Here is a 19,234-nt window from a genome sequence, read left to right on the forward strand (position 1 = left end):
CCTTCAGTCTTTCTTCTGGAGAACCAGGATTGGCACGATGATCACGACGAGAATCGCACAAAGCGACAGAAAAACTGCCGACATGATTTTACAAAGTTTTCTCCGTTTGTGTTCGGCTTCTCTTTTCTTCAGCAAAGAGTCGAATCCCGGCGTGTACAGATCCTCCAGCCAGAAGTCCAGATCTGTAGCCGTCTTCTCCTCCTCCTGGGAAGAGACAACAACACGAACACGATGAAACTAAAAAAGATCTGCTGTCGTCAGAGGAAAGGAAGTCCCATAAATGTGGATCTATATGTCCACTTTGGGCTTCCGTACCTCAGGCTGAAAACATTAGAAATGTAAGAAAGTCCCCCCCCCCTAGGCAGAATGGTTTAGGTGTTTTACAAAGAAACGACCAGTAGGTGGCAGTGCTGCTTCATTTCTCTCTGATTGAGTCACTGACTCTTCTTCTTCTTCTTCTTCTTCTTCTTCTTCTTCTTCTTCTTCTTCTTCTTCTTCTTCTTCTTCTTCTTCTTCTTCTTCTTCTTCTTCTTCTTCTTCTTCTTCTTCTTCTTCTTCTTCTTCTCTTCTTCTTCTTCTTCTTCTTCTTCTTCTTCTTCTTCTTCTTCTTCTTCTTCTTCTTCTTCTTCTTCTTCTTCTTCTTCTTCTTCTTCTTCTTCTTCTTCTTCTTCTTCTTCTTCTTCTTCTTCTTCTTCTTCTTCTTCTTCTTCTTCTTCTTCTTCTTCTTCTTCTTCTTCTTCTTCTTCTTCTTCTTCTTCTTCTTCTTCTTCTTCTTCTTATCTTATTATGTAATTTGGTTTTGCCCCCCCCCCTCTGCCGTTTTGTACTAAAGCTTTTTGGAGCGCTGCGTGAGTCCTTTGTTCTGTCTAAGTTTTTATCACCTTCCATCCTTTAATTATGACGTTGTTTTGTCTCTTCTCAGTCATTGGTGTATTGATTGATTGATTTCATTAATACATCCTGGATATTCTTTTATTCGTTCAGGAGCGTAGCTTGCCGTGTACAACAATTTAAGCTAGCTCGTGCATTAATACATATTGTACTTTTATTTCATCTGTTTAGAATCTGGAGCGGGTTCACACCTGCACAGGTGTTCACGTGGGGGGACGGGGAGGGGGACGACCTCTGACCCTCGTAGAGGGCGGGGCTATTACTGGAACTAGAATAAGTTGTTTGACACGTGTCTCTGATCTGATTCCCAGTTGACCGTCTTTAACCCGTCCTCGTCCTCGCTCACCTTTAAATAGTCTCCCAGGTGTCCGTGCACCGTCTGTGTGTCGAACTCTCGGACGGTCCAGGACGGTTTGCTCTTCTTGTCGTCTCCTGCCGCGTCCGGGACTCGGACGTCCGTGTACAGAGGGTTCCTCTTGACGTTGGTCTTCAAGGTGAACGGTGTGATGTGTTTCTCCAGGTATCTGTCCACAAACACCACACGCGTGTCCTCTGGGGAGACGGGAGCCTGCTGTCTGCCTTCAGCCTGCTGCGTTCCCTCTGCGGAGACAAAACCAGGACGAGGACACCAAAATCAGATCGTATCGTGATGGCACACATTGTTTTCTGAAACCTTGAGCCACATCTTGGATTGACAGAGTGAACATATGTGAGCTGCAAGGCCTGGTTAGCTCTGCACATACATGTGTGTGTGAGGAACGGGACTGAAGACACCACAAACAAGGGAGTGAAAGCAGTCGAGGACGGACGGTGACAGACAAACAGAAAACATGACTATGCATGACTCAGCAGTAATTCGTATTAGACAGGATTATAATGTATAAACTGTCCTTCATTTTGTTTGCTGCACTCGGCACAGAGCTTCTTCTTTAATGTTTGCTCAGGTCGGACCGTCTCCAGACTCCCCTCTGTCCTAAGGTGACCTGATAACCTCCCCGTGTCCGTGTCCGTGTCCGTGTCCGTGTCCGTGTCGGTGAGGTGCAGGTGAGGTGAGCAGGTCTTACCTGTGAGTAGACTCTGTTGTGCCAGTGTCTCTGACTGGAAACCAGCGCTCCCACCTGGAACATCCCGGGCAGCGTCCTGGCGTCCAGCTGCAGGAACTTCTCCGGGTGGTTATTGTTGGGCAGCACAGAGACGTCCCTCCTGTCCCTCCTGTCCATCCTGTCTCCGTCCACACTGACTGACTGCTTCACCTGCAGGCTGGCTGCACAGGTGACCTGCAGCTGAGTAATAATAGATGAGGAGCAGGATATTAATGAGGCGGTGTCGCTGGTCAGGTGTGTGTAACTCGACCCCAGGCTGGCGTGTCACAGGTGAAGTCGTGTTGCATAACATACATGTCCGCTCTGAGTGAGGAGGGATCTGTGATGTCTCCTGTGGACGAGTTCTTCCAGGTTTCATCACCTCAGGAACTCCTGAATGTTTCTCTACCAACTGTGAGCCCCCACAGTGAGCTTCATGAAAGGTGACAGAGGGAACCACGACTGCAGTGAAGTCTGCTGATGACGATGGGCAGCGTCCTGCTGGGAGCATGAGTGTGCACAACAGATTTTCTTTACCAAAATATGTTCGTCTGAGGCAGACAGATGGAGGAGGAGGAGGAGGAGGAGGAGGAGGCGCTCAGGCGGACTCTTTAAAGCGCGCGTGCTTCTGTCAGTGCTGCAGGCTGAGAGAGAGAGAGAGAGGGAGGGAGGGAGGTGAGAGAGGGAGGAGAGAGATAGAGAGAGAGAGGGCTGTGGTAGCTGTGGATGGTGCAGCGAGGTTGCGCAGCAATCCACCAACGACGCTCTCTCGCTTCGGGAGGAGGAGAGTGTGACCAATAAGGCGGATATTGCAGCTTTAACCTTTTGCACATGTCCGATGTCGTCATTGGGAAACCACTCTCGTTCTGCCTCGGATCATCCTGGAGAAAAGATGGATGAGCAGAGCCAGGGAGACCGGACTGATGCGGTAAGACATTTTTCTGATTTGCAGCGCCGTGGTGTGAGCTCATATCTGCTATCCTGCAGCCGTCGAGCTGGAATCTCTCAGCTCCTCTTTCATTTGACAGAATCGATCAAACAGAACCTTGTCGACATCGTGCAATCAGTTTTTCTAATCTGTGCACAAATCGAAACGCGTGAAATGACGCGGTTCGTGCAAAGTGCGTGTGTGCCTGCGTGTTCTGCACACATCAGAGTCCGCTGCAGTCACGTCCCTGCAGGCTCATGTTGGACTAATGTGTCCCCGTCCTCGGAACACTGACATCATCGTTGAGCAGGCGCGAGGCTCCGGGCAGCAGCGTCTGCTCGCGCTGCGCCTCGATGCGACGTTTGTTCGCTTTCATGCGCTTCTGTTCGAGCGAAGTTCAGGTCGCGGAGGCTGAAACGGGCCCTCGGCTCTGAGCCGGTGCAGCGGGCCGGACGGTGCATGGTGGTTCAGGTTCTGTCGTGAGGAGGAGGAGGAGAGGACCGGCAGGTTAGCTTAGCCAGCTGCTGCAGAGGTGTGCAGAGGCCACACAGTGTGCACATCCACACAGACGTAGAGCATCATAACCTTGCATTAATTAGCTGAATTAATCCTGATGTAAGAACATTATACACTCACCTTCCCACAGAAACAATTCCTCATTATGGATCATTTTGATCCATCAATCAATCATGTGTTTGAATCTGTCAGAAAACTCTTATTTCTGTTTATTTTCTGATATTAATCCTTCTTTATGACCTTCCACACAAGCAAACGTTCATGTCAGCAGCGTGATTGTGCAACACAGTGAGACTAACAGTGAGCAGCTCTGCAGCACCCGAGCGGCCAAAACCGAGTCCTGGTCTCTGAAGACAAGATGAGTGATGAAGAGAGGAAACTGCAGCAGAGGGGAAACACGACCCCGACAACACCTTTCATCCTCCAACACCAGCTTTAGTGTTCCACATTGAAGTATTAAAAGCACGTTTTAAATAAAGGGTCCTGTCAGAGGCTGGTGGGGTGTGTTCACATCAGATCTGTGACTCCACTTCACAATTAAATGTTTCCGCAGGCTGAGAATCGATTAAATGGATGAATCAGATTTTGGGGGAGATCCCACTACACCCTCCCCCCCCTCGCTGACTCCCTACAGGGGGTCTGGGTGCTCCCAGGTACGTGACACCTGCAGCCTCAGGTGTTCTGCTGAAGGGCCTCAGACTCATCTGTACTTTTGATGAACCCTGAAACCAGACCTGGTTCTTAGGAGGGTGCAAAAGGGACGCGGTGCACCCTTTTAAATTTCTGCACCCTCTGACCCTCTGATGTTTTCTTCAATCAGCAATCAACGTGTTTAAATAACAACAGGGACCACATGGGGGACCACATGGGGGACCACATGAGGGACCCCATGAGGGACCACATGGGGGACCACATCACAGTTGTTTTGGTCCAGAATCAGTCGTGCTCTTTTAAAGACGAGTTCAGACCTCACACTTGAACCCCAAAACAAAGTGCAGGTTGATCTTTGAATTCTGTTCCACTTTATTGATTAAATAACAGCAGGCACTTTGTTATGTGATCTACAAACGTTCATCCATCATGAGGCAACATTTAGCAGAGTCACTGTGGAGAGGAAGAAACCTCCAGCTAGTGTCGTATTTAAAACTGAGACCAAGTCGTACCCGAGACCAGAGTGCTCCGGGACCAAGACTCTAAAGATCCTCCTCTTGTGTGCAGGGGGCGAGTCTCTCACCGCGGGATGAAAATCAAACCATGAGTGGTTTGAAGTTATTTGTTGTTTTAGACAGAAGCGTCTTCAGAGGACTGACATCCTGAGACGTGATCAGAACCAGACTGTTTCCTGTTTAAATAAAGTCAGTCAGCCGTCTGGGGCCCCCCTACTGGCCTGGGGCCCCCTACTGGCCTGAGGCCCCCTTACTGGTCTGTTGACAAGCTGCAGCTCTGCTCTGACTGTAACACAGAGTCTGCACAGACGCTGTGTTAAACTCTCACAGCTCTGAAGCAGCATGTTGGTCTCCCTTTATGACTCACTTCAGTTGTTGTCGTCATGCATCTTTTATTTTTGTTTGTTTGTTTGGATGTTTGTTGCCGTGTTATTCTGGGAGCTGGGTGGCGGAGGTCGTCAGCTGCACCTGATGGTGGTGGAACAGGAGCGGGCTCACGTGACGGGAAAAGAGGGGCACATGTCAGAGTAGATCAGGAACACAAGCAGAGGAAAACCACAGCAAGCTTCTGGAGCTGTAAGGAGACTATCTGTGCGTCAATCATCTCAAGGAAGAAGAAGTCAAGCAGCGAGCTCGGGTCCTAAAAAGGAAGCTGAGACTAAAGTGTAAAATCCTGCAGCTCCTCGATCGTCTGTTAGAGGCGGACATTCTGCTGACTCAGGAACTGAAACTGTAAAAACATGAATCTTTTTCAAACCTCGGCGTGAAAGAAGCGAAAACAACAACAACACAGTTTGACAACATCCCGCTGCAGAGATCTTAATAATCCGACACACTCGAGCTGCAGCTGCAGCGACGGGCAGATTAAGATCTCACCAACAGAAGCTTCATCGTCATCACGAGATGAAGACGATGATGACGCCTGCAGACGCAGCTCAAGTCTCCGCACGCGTTTGTGACACAAACAGGTCGAGACGCCAACGATCGTCCAACATGAAGACTTCAAACAGGAAATGAGATCACCAGAGTTTCACATGGAGTTTAACTTGTTCAGCTCCTCTCGTCATCACATGGTCTGTCATGGAAGGAAGCACGCGCTCATCGTGTTAGCTGTGAGCTACGATCGTGTTTAATGTCAGGCACACTTCCCCCCAGAGGACCAATCAGAGCCAGAGGCACCTGCACAGGTGATGTGATGTAGCAAACTGAATCATAATCACACAAGGATTTCCAGTTCTTCATGTAAGACTAACTCTATTAATGAATTAAATGATAGTAAATATTTTGATATTTGATCGGTTATGTTAGCATGTTAGCTAGCTTTGTGATCCGTAGACGTCGGGACCGTTAGCAGCTCGTTCTTCACGTTCTGCACGCTCTGACGATCAGAAGAAGAACAGCTGAGTCGTGATTCCTCCACACTGACCTTTAGCCCCGGAGAGTATTTTAAGTGTAAATGATCATGGGAGCAGCAGAACGACAGGCGGATGTATTAGAGAGCACAGGTCGTATAAGACGTGCAGATTTATCCCCTCTGAGCCTCGAGCATCAGGAACACTGAAGACACTCAGGAGGCAGTCCTGCAAATGGATGCGGGAAACGGAGCAGGAAGCTTATAGAGCTGAAGAGTCAGCTCGCCCGCTCACATGTAATGGCTCACTTCAGTCAGGAGGCGAGAGAGGACACTCAGAGGAATCAGGAGCTGAGAGCAAACAGATGGAGCTCTCTGACGCAGAGACTCTTCATCACACCGAGAGACGATTCACTACCTGTCTCCTGGACAGACGTGGAGTCCAACTATGAGACAAGATCCAGAATTTACTGAAGTCGGATCAACCAGTAGTGTTGTAGTCAAGACCACACTAACCGAGACCAGGGTGCTCCCAGACCGAGACACTTAGGGATCAAGACCAAGGCAGGGAAGACCGGGACAAGATCAAGACCGAAATTCTGTTTTATTCTGAAATTGACAGGATGCTCTTTGTGTTTCCTTGTCTGGCTTCCTGTCCGGATCGACTAGTGAGGCAGCAAACGGCGGCGTATGTGGAAGTTGGGGGTCAGTGGACACTGGATAGTCTCGTGGTTAAGTTGTGCCCCATGTACAGAGACGATCGTCCTCGTCGTGTCATCCTGTTTGTTTCCTGTCTCTCTTCAGCCGTCCCAGATAATCAAGATGAAAATGCCGACATGAGTTCTGGAAATTAGACTTGATGTGAAAACATCTAACCGTTTTTTTGTTTGTTTTTTTGAGAATCAATCTGCAGTTTTTAGCGCAGGGATCTGACGTGACGACGTGAACAAGGCCACAAATATTTCAGTACTATCAACACAAAGCTGAGAACAGCATTCTGAGGTTACAGGAAACACGATGAAAATAGGCTGGTTGTGTGCACGCAGTAAAGGGCTGGGCTATTTTTTGCCTTTATTGGAGGGATAGGAAAGTGCACAGAGAGAGAGAGAGAGAGAGAGAGAGAGGATTGACATGCAGGAAAGAATCCACAGGCCAGGTTTGAACCCGGGCCGTCCGTGACCTAACCACTCTGCCACCAGCGCCTCCGGATTTAGTTGTCAGTCCATCTCAGGAAGTTCATCTGAGTTTGTGAGTAAAAGAAAGAAAAACTCTGGTATTTCAAACTCTATGAAACAAGCAGCATGTTTCTGTTGGCTTCAGCTCATCACGTTTGTTAGACCAGAACTCAGAGTGATCATCAGGTACATTTGGTAGGTTCATGTTTTGTTCCTGTGCTGCAGTCGACTTTTTCACCTTCATGTCATATTTTGATAAACCTGAAAAATGTCGTTCAGTTTGTTGTTCCTGCGATGACAGGCCAGCATCGCTCTGTTCTCATGTGGCTGAGATTGAAGTCCAGCACCGAGGCTCCCGGTGTAAAGGGACCTGAACACGACAGCTTCATATCCTCTCAGGCTTGAACGGCCCAAATGATCTGACCCTCGACTAACGGCTTCTTTATCCGCGGCGCTGTGGGTCACCGAGCACTCACAAAGCTCCGCTGGCTCGCTGAGCTTTAATGGAGCTAGCTACCCTTTCTTAGCATTTTGCTAAGTATCACTGGCTCTCTTTTTGACACAGTGAAGTCATCCGCCTGACTCCCCCTGCTCGCTGTATCAGCAGCAGAGAGCGAGAATGACACATAACCTAATTCCTGCTGGGAGCGACCCGGTGGAAGACATCGTCCTTCTCTCCGCGGCGCTGACCTTGTTGCTCGCTGTTCTGTTTGCAGACGTTATCGTACAGCAGCTGTTTGAGCCTGTACGGTCTTTACACACAGCTTGCTACCTTAATGACACGTCTACTTTACAACATGTATGCTGTGATGTTGGTTTACTCTCACTGCTTCACTGTTTACATACAAACAGCACGTTAAAAGTTGACCAAACCGTCAGACGATGACACTTATCATAACATCACAATGTTCAGTATATGCACCTTCTAAGCTTCTGTCTTTAAGGATGAAAAAACATGTAAAAGTCACAGTTTGAAGTTCTTACAGAAACGCATGTTTAATAATTTTATTGCCAATGTCTTGATTCCCAAATGTTGCCAGTAAGGGATTTACAAGTCAGACAGTCAGACAGTGGACTTCTTCTTTCACTAAGCAGCTGTCTTTAGAAATAGTTGTGCACAGTATTTCTAATAGGATGAATCAGTGTGTTGCAACGCCGCCAGGATAGTTGATTTGAACTTAAGCCCCGCCCCATATCAGATAAATCATGGTTTGGGATTTTGGGGTGGCACCTCTGATCCCACTTCAGTCTGCTGTGTGTGTGTGTGTGTGTGTGTGTGTGTGTGTGTGTGTATTGGTCATATTTGAGGACTGGTCCGGACATCAGTCACGTCAAGTTCGGTTCTTGTTCTTTGGAGACTTTTTGCAAACCTGGAAGTTACAATAATATAACAGAACTAGTTTCTCTACAAACGTCTGATTGTTGGGATGTTGCAGAGTTTAAGGACGAGACCAGATTACACCAGGAAATATTTGTGCAACACATTCACACACACACACACACACACACACACACACACACACACACACACACACGGCATCAGCAATTTCCAAGTAGCGTCCGTTCATAGCTGCTAGCATGGCGGTTCATCCCTGTCACCAACACCAAACCTAATGGATCAATCTGATCTCCTGTAAGTCCTGCTGCTCATGAACCTCCAGATTCTTTTAAACTTTGGTTTCTGACGGGTTTGATTCATTACATCCCGAGTACGAGCAGCTAGTTTTCTTCTTCTGTGGTAAATGTTTGAAACTGCTCCCTGTAGTCTCTGACCCTTCTTGGTGACATCACTCACTCTTACTGATTGATCCTTCATCAGTGCAACTGAAATATTTTGACTGAAAGTCTCTCTTTAGTTGTCACAGAGGGTCGACTTTCTTTGTGGGCAGCAGGAATAAAAACAGCAGCATCACTTTCCCGGCCCTTGAAGCGCTCTACGATTCCCTCACCTTGGCTGATACTCAGAAACGGAGCCGGACAGACTCGGCTGTTTTAACACATTTAACATGCAGCGTAGGGTCTGCACATGAAAAATGCCAAGTAAGGTGATAAAGCACAACATCCAAGTGTAAGAAATGGGGCCGTGGTGGTGGAGTGTTGAACACTGATGTTGGGGGAGGGGACTCGTTTTGAGGCGATGAATTAGTTTTGCTGGGTAGTCAGACATTTTCTACAGTGTTTATTGCCAATGGTGCAGTGTTGCAGTGAGAGCTCTGCTCAATAGAAAATACCCACAATGCACCACAAAATCAGAGCTCAGTGCTCAGTGACCAGAAGTAACACTTCTTCTGCACATCCTCGGAGACGTGACATCCATTACCCCCCATCGTCTTTCACTGACGGGGGGCCGGTTTGAGGCTACAGCAGCTCTTTAGTTTTAGATTCCAGGTGTTATAAAAGAGAGAATGACTCAACCTATATAACCATAAAAAAAAACATACATTACTATAAGCACAGGGATTAATTCACTGTCAGTGATGTCATGTGTAAAGCCTCTGAAGCTCCCTCAGGGGGTTTGTAGGGGAGCTGACAGACGGAGTGTGAAAGCAGAGTAACACTTTCTGCAGGCAGATATTTAACAGCGTAAGACTTCAGCCAATCACAGGCAACCTTCAAAGTGAAATTATACTGGTCTTTGAAATTGCTTCTCAATCTCCTTATTGCCATGATGTGAAATAGTTCCCTCCCCTGCATGCATATCAAATATTGTCCTACGGGGTAATGAGAATAAATCCTGACGCACCAATTCATGATTTGAATGGACCGAGAGCTGCTAACTCTTTCAGTGGGCAGGTGTGTGTGTGTGTGTGTGTGTGATGATGTTAGAGATTTGAACCGTCTGCTTTATTAAAACATGTTAATAAAAGGTTGTAGGTTTATTTCCTCTGCTTGATTTTCGAGATAGGACAGCAGAGAGTCAGAAATCAGAGCGAGATGGTGGGAAAAGCAGCAACAGGTCAGATTCAAAAACCTGAGCTGCTAGCTTGGAGGACTACAGTCTCTGTACATGGGCTTGAACACTAACCACTAGACTACGGGCGATCCTGGACTTTGACTTGTTGAAGTTACTTAAATTAATTTGAATTTCCCTGAACTTTAACTGAACTTTCACTGTTCTGGGTCTTTAAAAATAATGACATTTACAAATGTCTTTTGGCTGCAATAGCCACAGCATGTTAGGGAGACGTCAGCCATGTCTACACCATAATCATCCTCCATCTGCTGCTGTCTTAGCATCTGCTCGACCAGTTGCTCGATCTGGGTCAGCTCCCTGTCCCGAGGTGGTCTCAAACAGGTTTCAGCAGCTTGTACTTTTTAATTATCATTACAGCAGAATTTAAATGATCTGTGATTCCTCTCTTTGACTGCTCTGCAGTCACTTTACAAACCTTTCAGTGAATACAGATTATAATTTTATGAGTAACATGAGCCTGGATGATACAGCGTGAGTAAATGCCTTGAAATGACATTTCTTAATGAGTTTTCTCTTCTTCAGAATCACCCAGTTTCTGCTCTCCTCTGGCTGTTTATGACGAATCTCACCAGTCAGCTGCTTCTCCCAGACATGCACGCTGCCTGTCACTTTTCATCTGCTTGCCTTTGAAATGGTATGTTAAATTCATGCAGATGGGGAATGCAGTCATTGAGATCAGAGGCAACAAACGGCATAATTTATCAGTCACCAAGCCACAACTCCCGAGTGACTTTCACCAATTAAAGGCTGTTTACTGTATTTTGTTGTTCCTCTGTTCAACAGAATACCATCTAATTTATTGTATAGAAAGTCTGAGGTTTTTTTGTTTTGTTTTTTTGGAAAGGACTAAAAGTTTAAACCATCAACATTTAAAAAACACAACAGTGCAGGTAGTGCAGGTAGCTCTCCATGGAGTGAGAAACATCTGCAGCCTAACACATGCTTCTAAATGGGCAACCCCAAAGACATGAATTACACAATTTTCCAAAACACAAGATAAATTTTTTTTTCAACACGGTGGGGCATTCTTGAAACACTATTTTGTGAAAGTCAATCAGCACTTATCAATCATTTGCGTGACATGATTTTTAGTGGTTAGTTGTTGGCCTCTGAAGCCCGTTGGGTTGCAGAAGTCTTTGACTTGTGTTGTTGCAGTGTTGAAACTTAAGGGATAAATATCTTCAACATTTTAACTGGCTATAAGAGCAAATACAATGCTTATTATTGCTTGATGTCATCATTCAGATTAGCTCATGTATTTATATTTGGCCATACTTTTGAGGGCTCTGCAATTATTAAAGACAGTATGAAGTCAAAACTCATCAGAAGGACTTTTTATAGCCTTCAAATGAATGTCTGAAATGTATCTCAGAATAGATGTTTCATTCTTTTTTTCAAAGTTGAATAAGCCCCAGGAGAACTCTTGTAGGTGATGCAGCTGTGAATCTTTGGAAGCTTTAAGTGTGAGTCTCTGTGAACAGATTGCCTAGATCCCCCAATTCTAACTGGGCAAAGTGAGTTTAAGTGATGAGTCTTTTCAAAAATATAACTTTCAACTATGTCAGTGCACAATGTTTTTGAGATAATGGATATTTGGGATGGGGTTTTTGCGTATACAATTTAGATCGATCCTCACAGTAGGGGTTACCTTTCACACAAGGTAACCCCAAAAGTAAAGCTTCCTTTAACCTTTTTTTGTTTGCATTCTCTGTAGCTGTAATGCTACTGACATTTTAAATACAAAACCAATACCCAACTTGTGTCTTGTTTTTTCATTCTCCACCAGAATGAGTCGAACCTTACCCTACCTCTGTTACATTTTGCTTTTTTTATGCCTTATAATTTTACATCTGTATCTGTACATCTTTTATTTAAATTCATTTTGTATCCTGAGTGTTACAAAAAACACATGTAAATCTTTACGGCTGCAGATTCTGTAATATTGGGGTTAAAGTTCAATGCAGCAAGAGTCTGACCAATTGCAAATATACAGTGCTGCAAGACCTTCCAAAAGTCTCCATACTTTAGAAAGTTCCTGCTGTTTGTTTAAAATATTGTCTTTGAAACTAAATATAGAGCCTGGTCACTTCATTAAAAGTTCCTGCTATGGTTCCTACTTTGGGGAGAGAGAAAAACATCCCACATTCTACAACCAACCTTTCATGGTCTCAATTAGAAAACAGACATGTCAGCACATTTCCACATGGAGGATAATCTCAAGAAAATATTGATAGTTTAATATGTTGCACAAATAATGAACAGTCGCATCTTTAGTTGAGAGGCTTATTATTGAGTGAGTTATCCCATTATTGTCCCTAGTACTTCTGCAAATGTATAGTTGATATTATTTTGTATTTGATAAACGTCACTGACTGATATTCTCTCTGTTTCCCTCCAGGCCACATCAACATTGAAGCAACTTAATGGAGAAAACTAGAGGAGTCCCTTTAAGATGACACGCACAGACCCGCCTGACATACTGGTATCAACTGTGCATCAAGAAATAAAAGTGGTCCCCATTTCTTCACACTACAAGTCCTTGCAACCCTCCAAACAATGTGATTCCAAAAATTACAGCAAACTGGAGGACAGAAAGAGCAAATTTAACAAGAGGCACTGCCGAACCTTTGACTATAGGTCATTGGAATACCCAAAATCCAACAAATACTCAATGGAGTCCCCATACAGGAAGGCCGATAGGCATGCGGCCAACCCAGATGTTGCCTGGAATGCCTTGGGCCGCCAGCAGAGATATCGTTTCTCTGCACCGGATATTTTCAGCCATAGATTAACTCCTCAACCAATGGCTGCAGAAATGCCCAGTGAGGTAGTTGTCCCAGAACAAAAAAGAAGGACCAGGTCTAAAAGTGCCCCTCGGGTCCAGACAAGTCTAACTCCTGTGTCTTTTGAAGGGTCCTCTTCTTCAGGAAGGAAAGGAAGGGAGTCCCAAAGGGCTTCAAGAGACTCTCGCTGGAGACCAGAAGTATCGCCGCGTAGGGAATCATCCTATGCGGCAACAAGGGCTCTTATGCATGACGTCCATCCTATTAAGTTGCAGCCTCAAATTGGAGACAGCAGTAAATATTCATCCCACTTTGCTGCTGATCATTCTGAGGAGGGGGGCCTGGATAAACCAGCAACTAGTCCTCATGTCAGATGCAGGGTTGACATCAAACCAGATGATGCAGCGCTACATCATTCAAGACATAAACAGGCTACACCTCATGTGGATATACCCTGGCAGAGACATCACAGTGGGGGGAGTCGGAGTCTGACTGTGCCACGTCACTTCTCCTACTCTCGAACACCAACTCCCACTGATTCTTTAGGTACAGAGAGTAGGCAAGCTTACCAATATTCCCGCAGCATGCCAAATAGTTACTTACAACCCATGGAGATCCCCTTGCAAAGAATGCCTTCATCAGGTGATTACTATGGTCGGGAACGCAGAGCTCATTCCAGTCCCAATGTGCCAACCAAGTTCTTTTATGCAGATGACCCGGGGAGATATGTGACCACTGCTCCTCCTCAGCCAAGTTCTTATGTTCACGATGAACGTTACACACCAGGACAAGCATATACACCAAAAGTGCAATATGTTCAAGATCCAAGGACTCGAATGGTGCATGCTGTAGCTACAAGACCTTATTATCCTGAGATGGAGACATATCCTTACTCTGTGCAGACAGGTTATCCCAAACCCTATGCAGCCAGTGAGCCAGGGCCATACATCATACAGACACCTCCAGCAAGGATATTTTATGGGGATGATCCAAGGTCTTATCAAGTCCAGACTACTCCGCCAAGGTTCTATTATTCCAGCGACATGTATGCAATGCCACCAGAGCATCATATTCCAGCAAGGGCTTATTACACAGAGGGCCGGAGACATGCTAGAGTCGTTCAGCCACAATCAGATGACTGGTATGGCTCAGAAGCATCCGGTTATTCCACTAATCCTGCCTCTTATGTATCTCAAGGCACTCCAACTAGAGTCCGTCAGGACCCTGTCTCAACATCCTGGTATGCCAGCCCATGTGTAGAACCTCCAAGAATTGGCACAGAGTCCAAGTCTTACTCCAGGTCCTGGGACAATATTCTAAACTCTCGTGTAGAAAGAGAGCAACCTCTTCCTGTTCAGCGCGGTCAGAGCTATGACGATCTTCTTGAGTCCAGGAAGCCTGCAGGAGCCAAAAGTGACAAACCACAACCGGTGGTAGTCAATCTTTCCAGTTCACCAAGACGCTACGCAGCTTTATCAATGTCTGATAACTCATTAATTGACAAAAGCCCGACAGAGGCAGCAAAGAGCCCTACTAGTAAACTCTGGTTTGTAACTCCCGAGATAACAATCACTGATAATGACATGCGGCCAGGGAAACTCAACAAGACTGACAGGCGATCTGCCAGTTGGGACGTTCTTGACTCCAGAAGCACTGAGGGTCCTGGACCATCTCAACATGACTTCCAAAGCTCAACCAAAGAGAAGGCACATGACAACGCATCACTACAGCAAAGCCTTGAACAACTTGATGAGCTTTTGGCAGATCTGGTGACTGATTACAAGCCGCCCAGTAGAAGGGCTAGTGAGGACATTCTGGATCAACTGAAGAAGTTAATTGATGAAGAAGAAGCCGTATCCCTGTCAAGAAAAAGCTCAAGGGCAGGTACAGAGGAACCACCTCCTCTGGACAAGCAGCCAACTTCAATAAGGATAAATCCTGATGCTTTCCGAGACATGGATGCAGCCAGTGATGCTATGAAGAGTGCAGATGAGTGCTCCCCAGACCAGAGCCCAGATGAGGACGATACAATGATGTGCTCCAACAACAAATGCCGGAGGACAGAGACCCTTTTCAATGCTTGCCTATACTTTAAATCCTGCCACAGCTGCTACACCTACTACTGCTCTCGTAACTGTCGTAGGGAGGACTGGGACATTCACAAAGAAAGCTGCCTGTATGGAAGAATTGGTAGCACATGCCGTCACATCATCAAACACTGCCGGGAGACTGTTGAAGTCCACAAAGCCTTCTCCCGTATTGCCAAAGTTGGCTACCTTTCTCGAGGCAGAGGAGTTCTCTTCCTTGGGTTCCCAAACCCTTCGTCATCCAGTAGCTTCCTGCAGTATGGTCTGGATAGTTTACCGATGTCTCCTACATACCTGTCCCTGCGGGAGCTTGAAGGCTTCAGGGACAACCTGGGAGAGTACTGTAAGGAGCTGCAGGAAGCTGGTAAAGAGTACGACCCAAATGAATGTTTCATCTTGAATGTATCTATTGCTGTCGGTGACCAACTGCCCGACGGGCCATCGCCAAGGAACCAAGCTCCAACTGTGAGAAAATATGCAAAGGTGGCACTGGCTTCCTTCAGTCCTGAGAGGAAGGTTCACAAGAAAGAGAGCGACATGGAAACACTGATCCTCACTCCACCTCCAGGAACAGCAGATATTGACAAAGAGGGAGAGGAAGGCAGAAAGGCCAGAGAAATCTGTTTCATCAATATACAACGGGAGTTAAGGATTCGAGGGGTTTTCCTACGCCACGAATACCCACAGGTGTATCAGCAGCTCTGTGAGTTTGTGGAATGTAACAGAAGGTTCACGCCCACAACTATTTATCCTATTGATAAGAGGACCGGTAAACAGTTTATGTGCATGATAATGGCTGCTTCTGAGCCCAGGACTTTGGACTGGGTCGGCACCCCTCATCTCCTCGATGACATTATTTAAGTGCACCTTTTGTTGTAAATATATATGTATAGAAATACATATATATTGTTACACATATTTATATATCAATCCAATTACAAACATTTGTAGATAAGTATTTTGTTATCAAAATGAAATATATTCATGTGTGCTTGGTCAGTATTATTCTTTTTCAGAATATTTCCTGTCAGGTGCAGAATGAGTACAGTGCATTTTTTTATTTCAGTCTTTTTACCAAGTACAATTTTTTTATCCGACACGAGTCATTTATCTGTTTTGTGGTCATTAACTCTTTCGACACATTCCCTTTGTTGGGGATGATCTTAGCCGACATGCTGGTATTTTTTGTAATTATTAGCATCACCTTTGAATCGTAGTCTCTTTAAATTAGAAAGCTCATCTCTAAGCGAGTTCAATGATTTTACGCGTGACTTTAACGGTATATCAGGCGGAAACTATTCAATGTTATTTTCTTAGCTACTTAAATACTTTCTATGCAAAGTTGCTTCATGAGTTAAGAACCACATTCCTGTAGAAAGGGGGTTGTGACAGTTTTATGATATTATATATAACATATTATATGATGTAACATTATATCAAATTATATATTATTTATTATTACATCTGTTAAGAAAGTCTATGTTGGAGTCGAGATAAAATATTTAAAGTTTTGATGACAACGTGAATCCTCATCATGACAGAATAATAAAAAAAAAGAGACTGGTGTGCTACTTGAAAAAACTATTTTAAAAAAAAAGGAATAACTTCTGATTTAGCTTGGCGGACGAACTGTACTGATTGTTATCGTTTTCCACTTTAAGTCTAATGGTGGACTCTAGAACTACTGGAGCACTACTGGACTTAAAAGCAACGTCCATAATGGATACTGACATGGTGCCAGTTACCAGCCACACAGTAGGTGTCGGCCTGTACTGTTCAGTAATAAACACTGTGAATAGTGAGAGTCATCTACTACAAAAACAAGAAATCATGCAATTTCCTATAACAATGAAGTTGATGAGTTGTATTTTTAGATATATTTATGGATACAAAAATATGAATTAGCATCAGGAGTTATTGTCTATAGAACAAGATGAGCCAGGTTTGGCAAAGTAGCTATATGGTACATAAATGCTTGAAGAAGACAGTAGTTGTGAATTTGTGCTGCACTAGGTTTATGACGTGTGATTTTATATTGTCCCCTTTGGTTTTAGCTAACCCAAACCCATTGCATCTTCGGTTGCAGAATACATTCTTTAGTGCAACACAGCCAAGTCGCTTCATCTTTTTTGGATACTTTTCTTTGTTTATTTAATATTAATCCCACATTTTCAGCCAGTTTTAAGGCCCTGACATAGCAAGCAGACCGCAAAGACAAGTGGCAACTTTGTCTCACGTCGACTTTTGTCTTGGTGCAGCCGACGGCCAACCACCACGTACGCTCTGCGCATGCATGAGAGTACATAACTCCATGCCAGCAGGCAGTCTGTAATCATCAGTCCAAAAAGGGGAAACCGGAAGATGACAGACAAGAACGCTGATAGACAAACCATAGTTATGATACGATAAGACCATTTTTACACCACTGTCGCTCATGTCTGTCGCTGTCGTATATTGGTACCTCTAATAGAGAATAATGTATCATAACAAGTTGAAGTCTTTGACTTGCATTTTTGTTCTCATGTACTGATTCGCCTAGCTGAACAGTCAGCTAAGAGGAGTCAAGAGATGGTAGCGACGAAGTTGAACATACCTCAAAAACTAGGGCGACAATCTCCTTGGTGTGTCAGGGCCTTTAAAGAACCATCAGTGAAGTTGGATTTATACTAAGACTCAAAATATCTGTAAGACATGAAGGGGCATTTATCTATAAGTAGATATCAAACTAGCTGTTTCCCCTAATCCATGCTAACTTCCATGTAGTCAAAAGTGGCAGTTTGGTTAAGAAGGTGAAAAACATCAAAATATGACCCCGACTCCATCTATCTAGTGCCATCTCCAGACAAGTCCTGGAAACAATCAGCTATCATGTGATGGAAAGCTAGCCTCTGGGATCAATGCTTTTAATATCTGACTACAAAAAGCCTGGGATTTGCATCAAGAGTTTCTCCTCTTGCACTGCCATACACAAAGTGTGAAAAAGCACTAAGTTAAGAGACGACGTCAAAGAGCTGAACTCAAAACGGGTATCTTGTTGATTGACAGCAGTTGAAGTCAGGGGCTTTTTTTGATTGGGGTGGCCCAACAAGAGGACAAACTTAAGCAGGGGTGGCCAATCATATCTCTTTTATATAACACAAGACAATGGCGACACATCTATCTTCTAAGCTTAATTCTGTTCAAAGTCAAAATGTACCAAGTTTGACTCCTGAACACCTAATTTGCAAATGTGAATGAATTGGCAATGCTTCGTTCCAGAACATTACCAGTTAGTTCATTGCCACAGACTTTCCATTACTTCCCGATGCACAAGTGCTTCTTGTGAAATAAATATTCATGGTATTTATTTACATTTTATGTACAAAGAAAAGAAAACTACTATCAGCCTTTTGCAAAAAAGCCAGATAAGTCCCACCTCTGACAGGGCAAATAGCCAATGAAGAATTTTTGGATTGGCCAATCAGATTTGAAGGGGGGCCATGTCACTCCTGGCCATGCCACTGACAATAACTGTGCAGTATTTGACAGCAAATGTCAAACAGGATGTTGCGTGATACTGACGTCATATTTGGAAACATTCAACCACAAACCAAGCTGCCATATTTGACCAGTCGGGAGAACCATGTTGACATTTTCCATAGTTCTCCATCAGCCCTTTCCCTCGTGATATCAGCTCTCCTTCGTTTGTCCAACAAAGTTTGGTGAAACCTGAAGCACACATATATTTGACTGACGAACGGTGCTGTACAGTTCCAGTGAAGAGTTACTGGCTGCATGTGTTTTCTACGCTCAGTTTAACATGACGTTGATGATAGTTACTTGCTCGATGAATGGACTTGTGAAAGTGAAAACTACTATGCTGTGTAAGAAAAAAAAAAGTGAATTTTTCCATTTTTCGTCAGTCACTCAAGATGAAAATAAAGTGTCAAAGGAGACGAAGAAGAAACCTCACTGAAACGTCTAGTAATCTTGTATTTTTTATACTTTCAACATATGTGTCTGAGTGTGTCTATTTATAAACCATATCTAATAAATGGAATGGGAACTCTGGGTGCTGTCACCTTCGTTTTATTTATGTGAAGTGGGACGTGTCAGCTGGTTTAGAGACTGTTTGCATGAGAAGGATTTCAGTGAACTTGATATTAAAACATGAGTAAACATGAAATCCCCCAACAGAGTTCATTTATACGTCATATATTTTATCCATCACATTTTGAACGGTATGATGAAATCAAAGGTCACGTATGACTCATCACGTGTCGACCTGTGAGAGAACAAAAA

The 19,234-nt window shown here is 44.6% G+C and overlaps 2 protein-coding genes across 2 annotated transcripts; one reads left to right on the plus strand and one right to left on the minus strand.

The window, feature by feature from the left end:
* Positions 1 to 3: 3 nt before the first annotated feature.
* On the minus strand, positions 4 to 2,580 carry minar2 (membrane integral NOTCH2 associated receptor 2; the record flags this gene model as incomplete). The annotated part of the gene is given in 5 exon segments (XM_079364783.1): positions 4 to 204; positions 1,238 to 1,458; positions 1,461 to 1,491; positions 1,956 to 2,174; positions 2,356 to 2,580. Coding segments are annotated over 5 exon segments (801 nt in total). The 5' UTR covers positions 2,485 to 2,580.
* A 51-nt stretch (positions 2,581 to 2,631) lies between these two features.
* ajm1 (apical junction component 1 homolog) lies at positions 2,632 to 17,517 on the plus strand. Its single transcript, XM_079364626.1, has 2 exons — positions 2,632 to 2,901; positions 12,482 to 17,517. Exon 2 carries the CDS (start codon positions 12,536 to 12,538, stop codon positions 15,812 to 15,814), a length of 3,279 nt encoding a protein of 1,092 aa, XP_079220752.1. The 5' UTR covers positions 2,632 to 2,901; positions 12,482 to 12,535; the 3' UTR covers positions 15,815 to 17,517.
* Positions 17,518 to 19,234: the final 1,717 nt, after the last annotated feature.

The sequence above is a fragment of the Symphodus melops genome, assembly GCF_947650265.1.
Source record: "Symphodus melops genome assembly, chromosome: 16".
Lineage (NCBI taxonomy): Eukaryota > Metazoa > Chordata > Actinopteri > Labriformes > Labridae > Symphodus > Symphodus melops.

Coding starts and splice junctions, on each gene's coding strand:
- ajm1 (XM_079364626.1), top strand. CDS start 12,536: ATGACACGCACAGACCCGCCTGACATACTGGTATCAACTGTGCATCAA.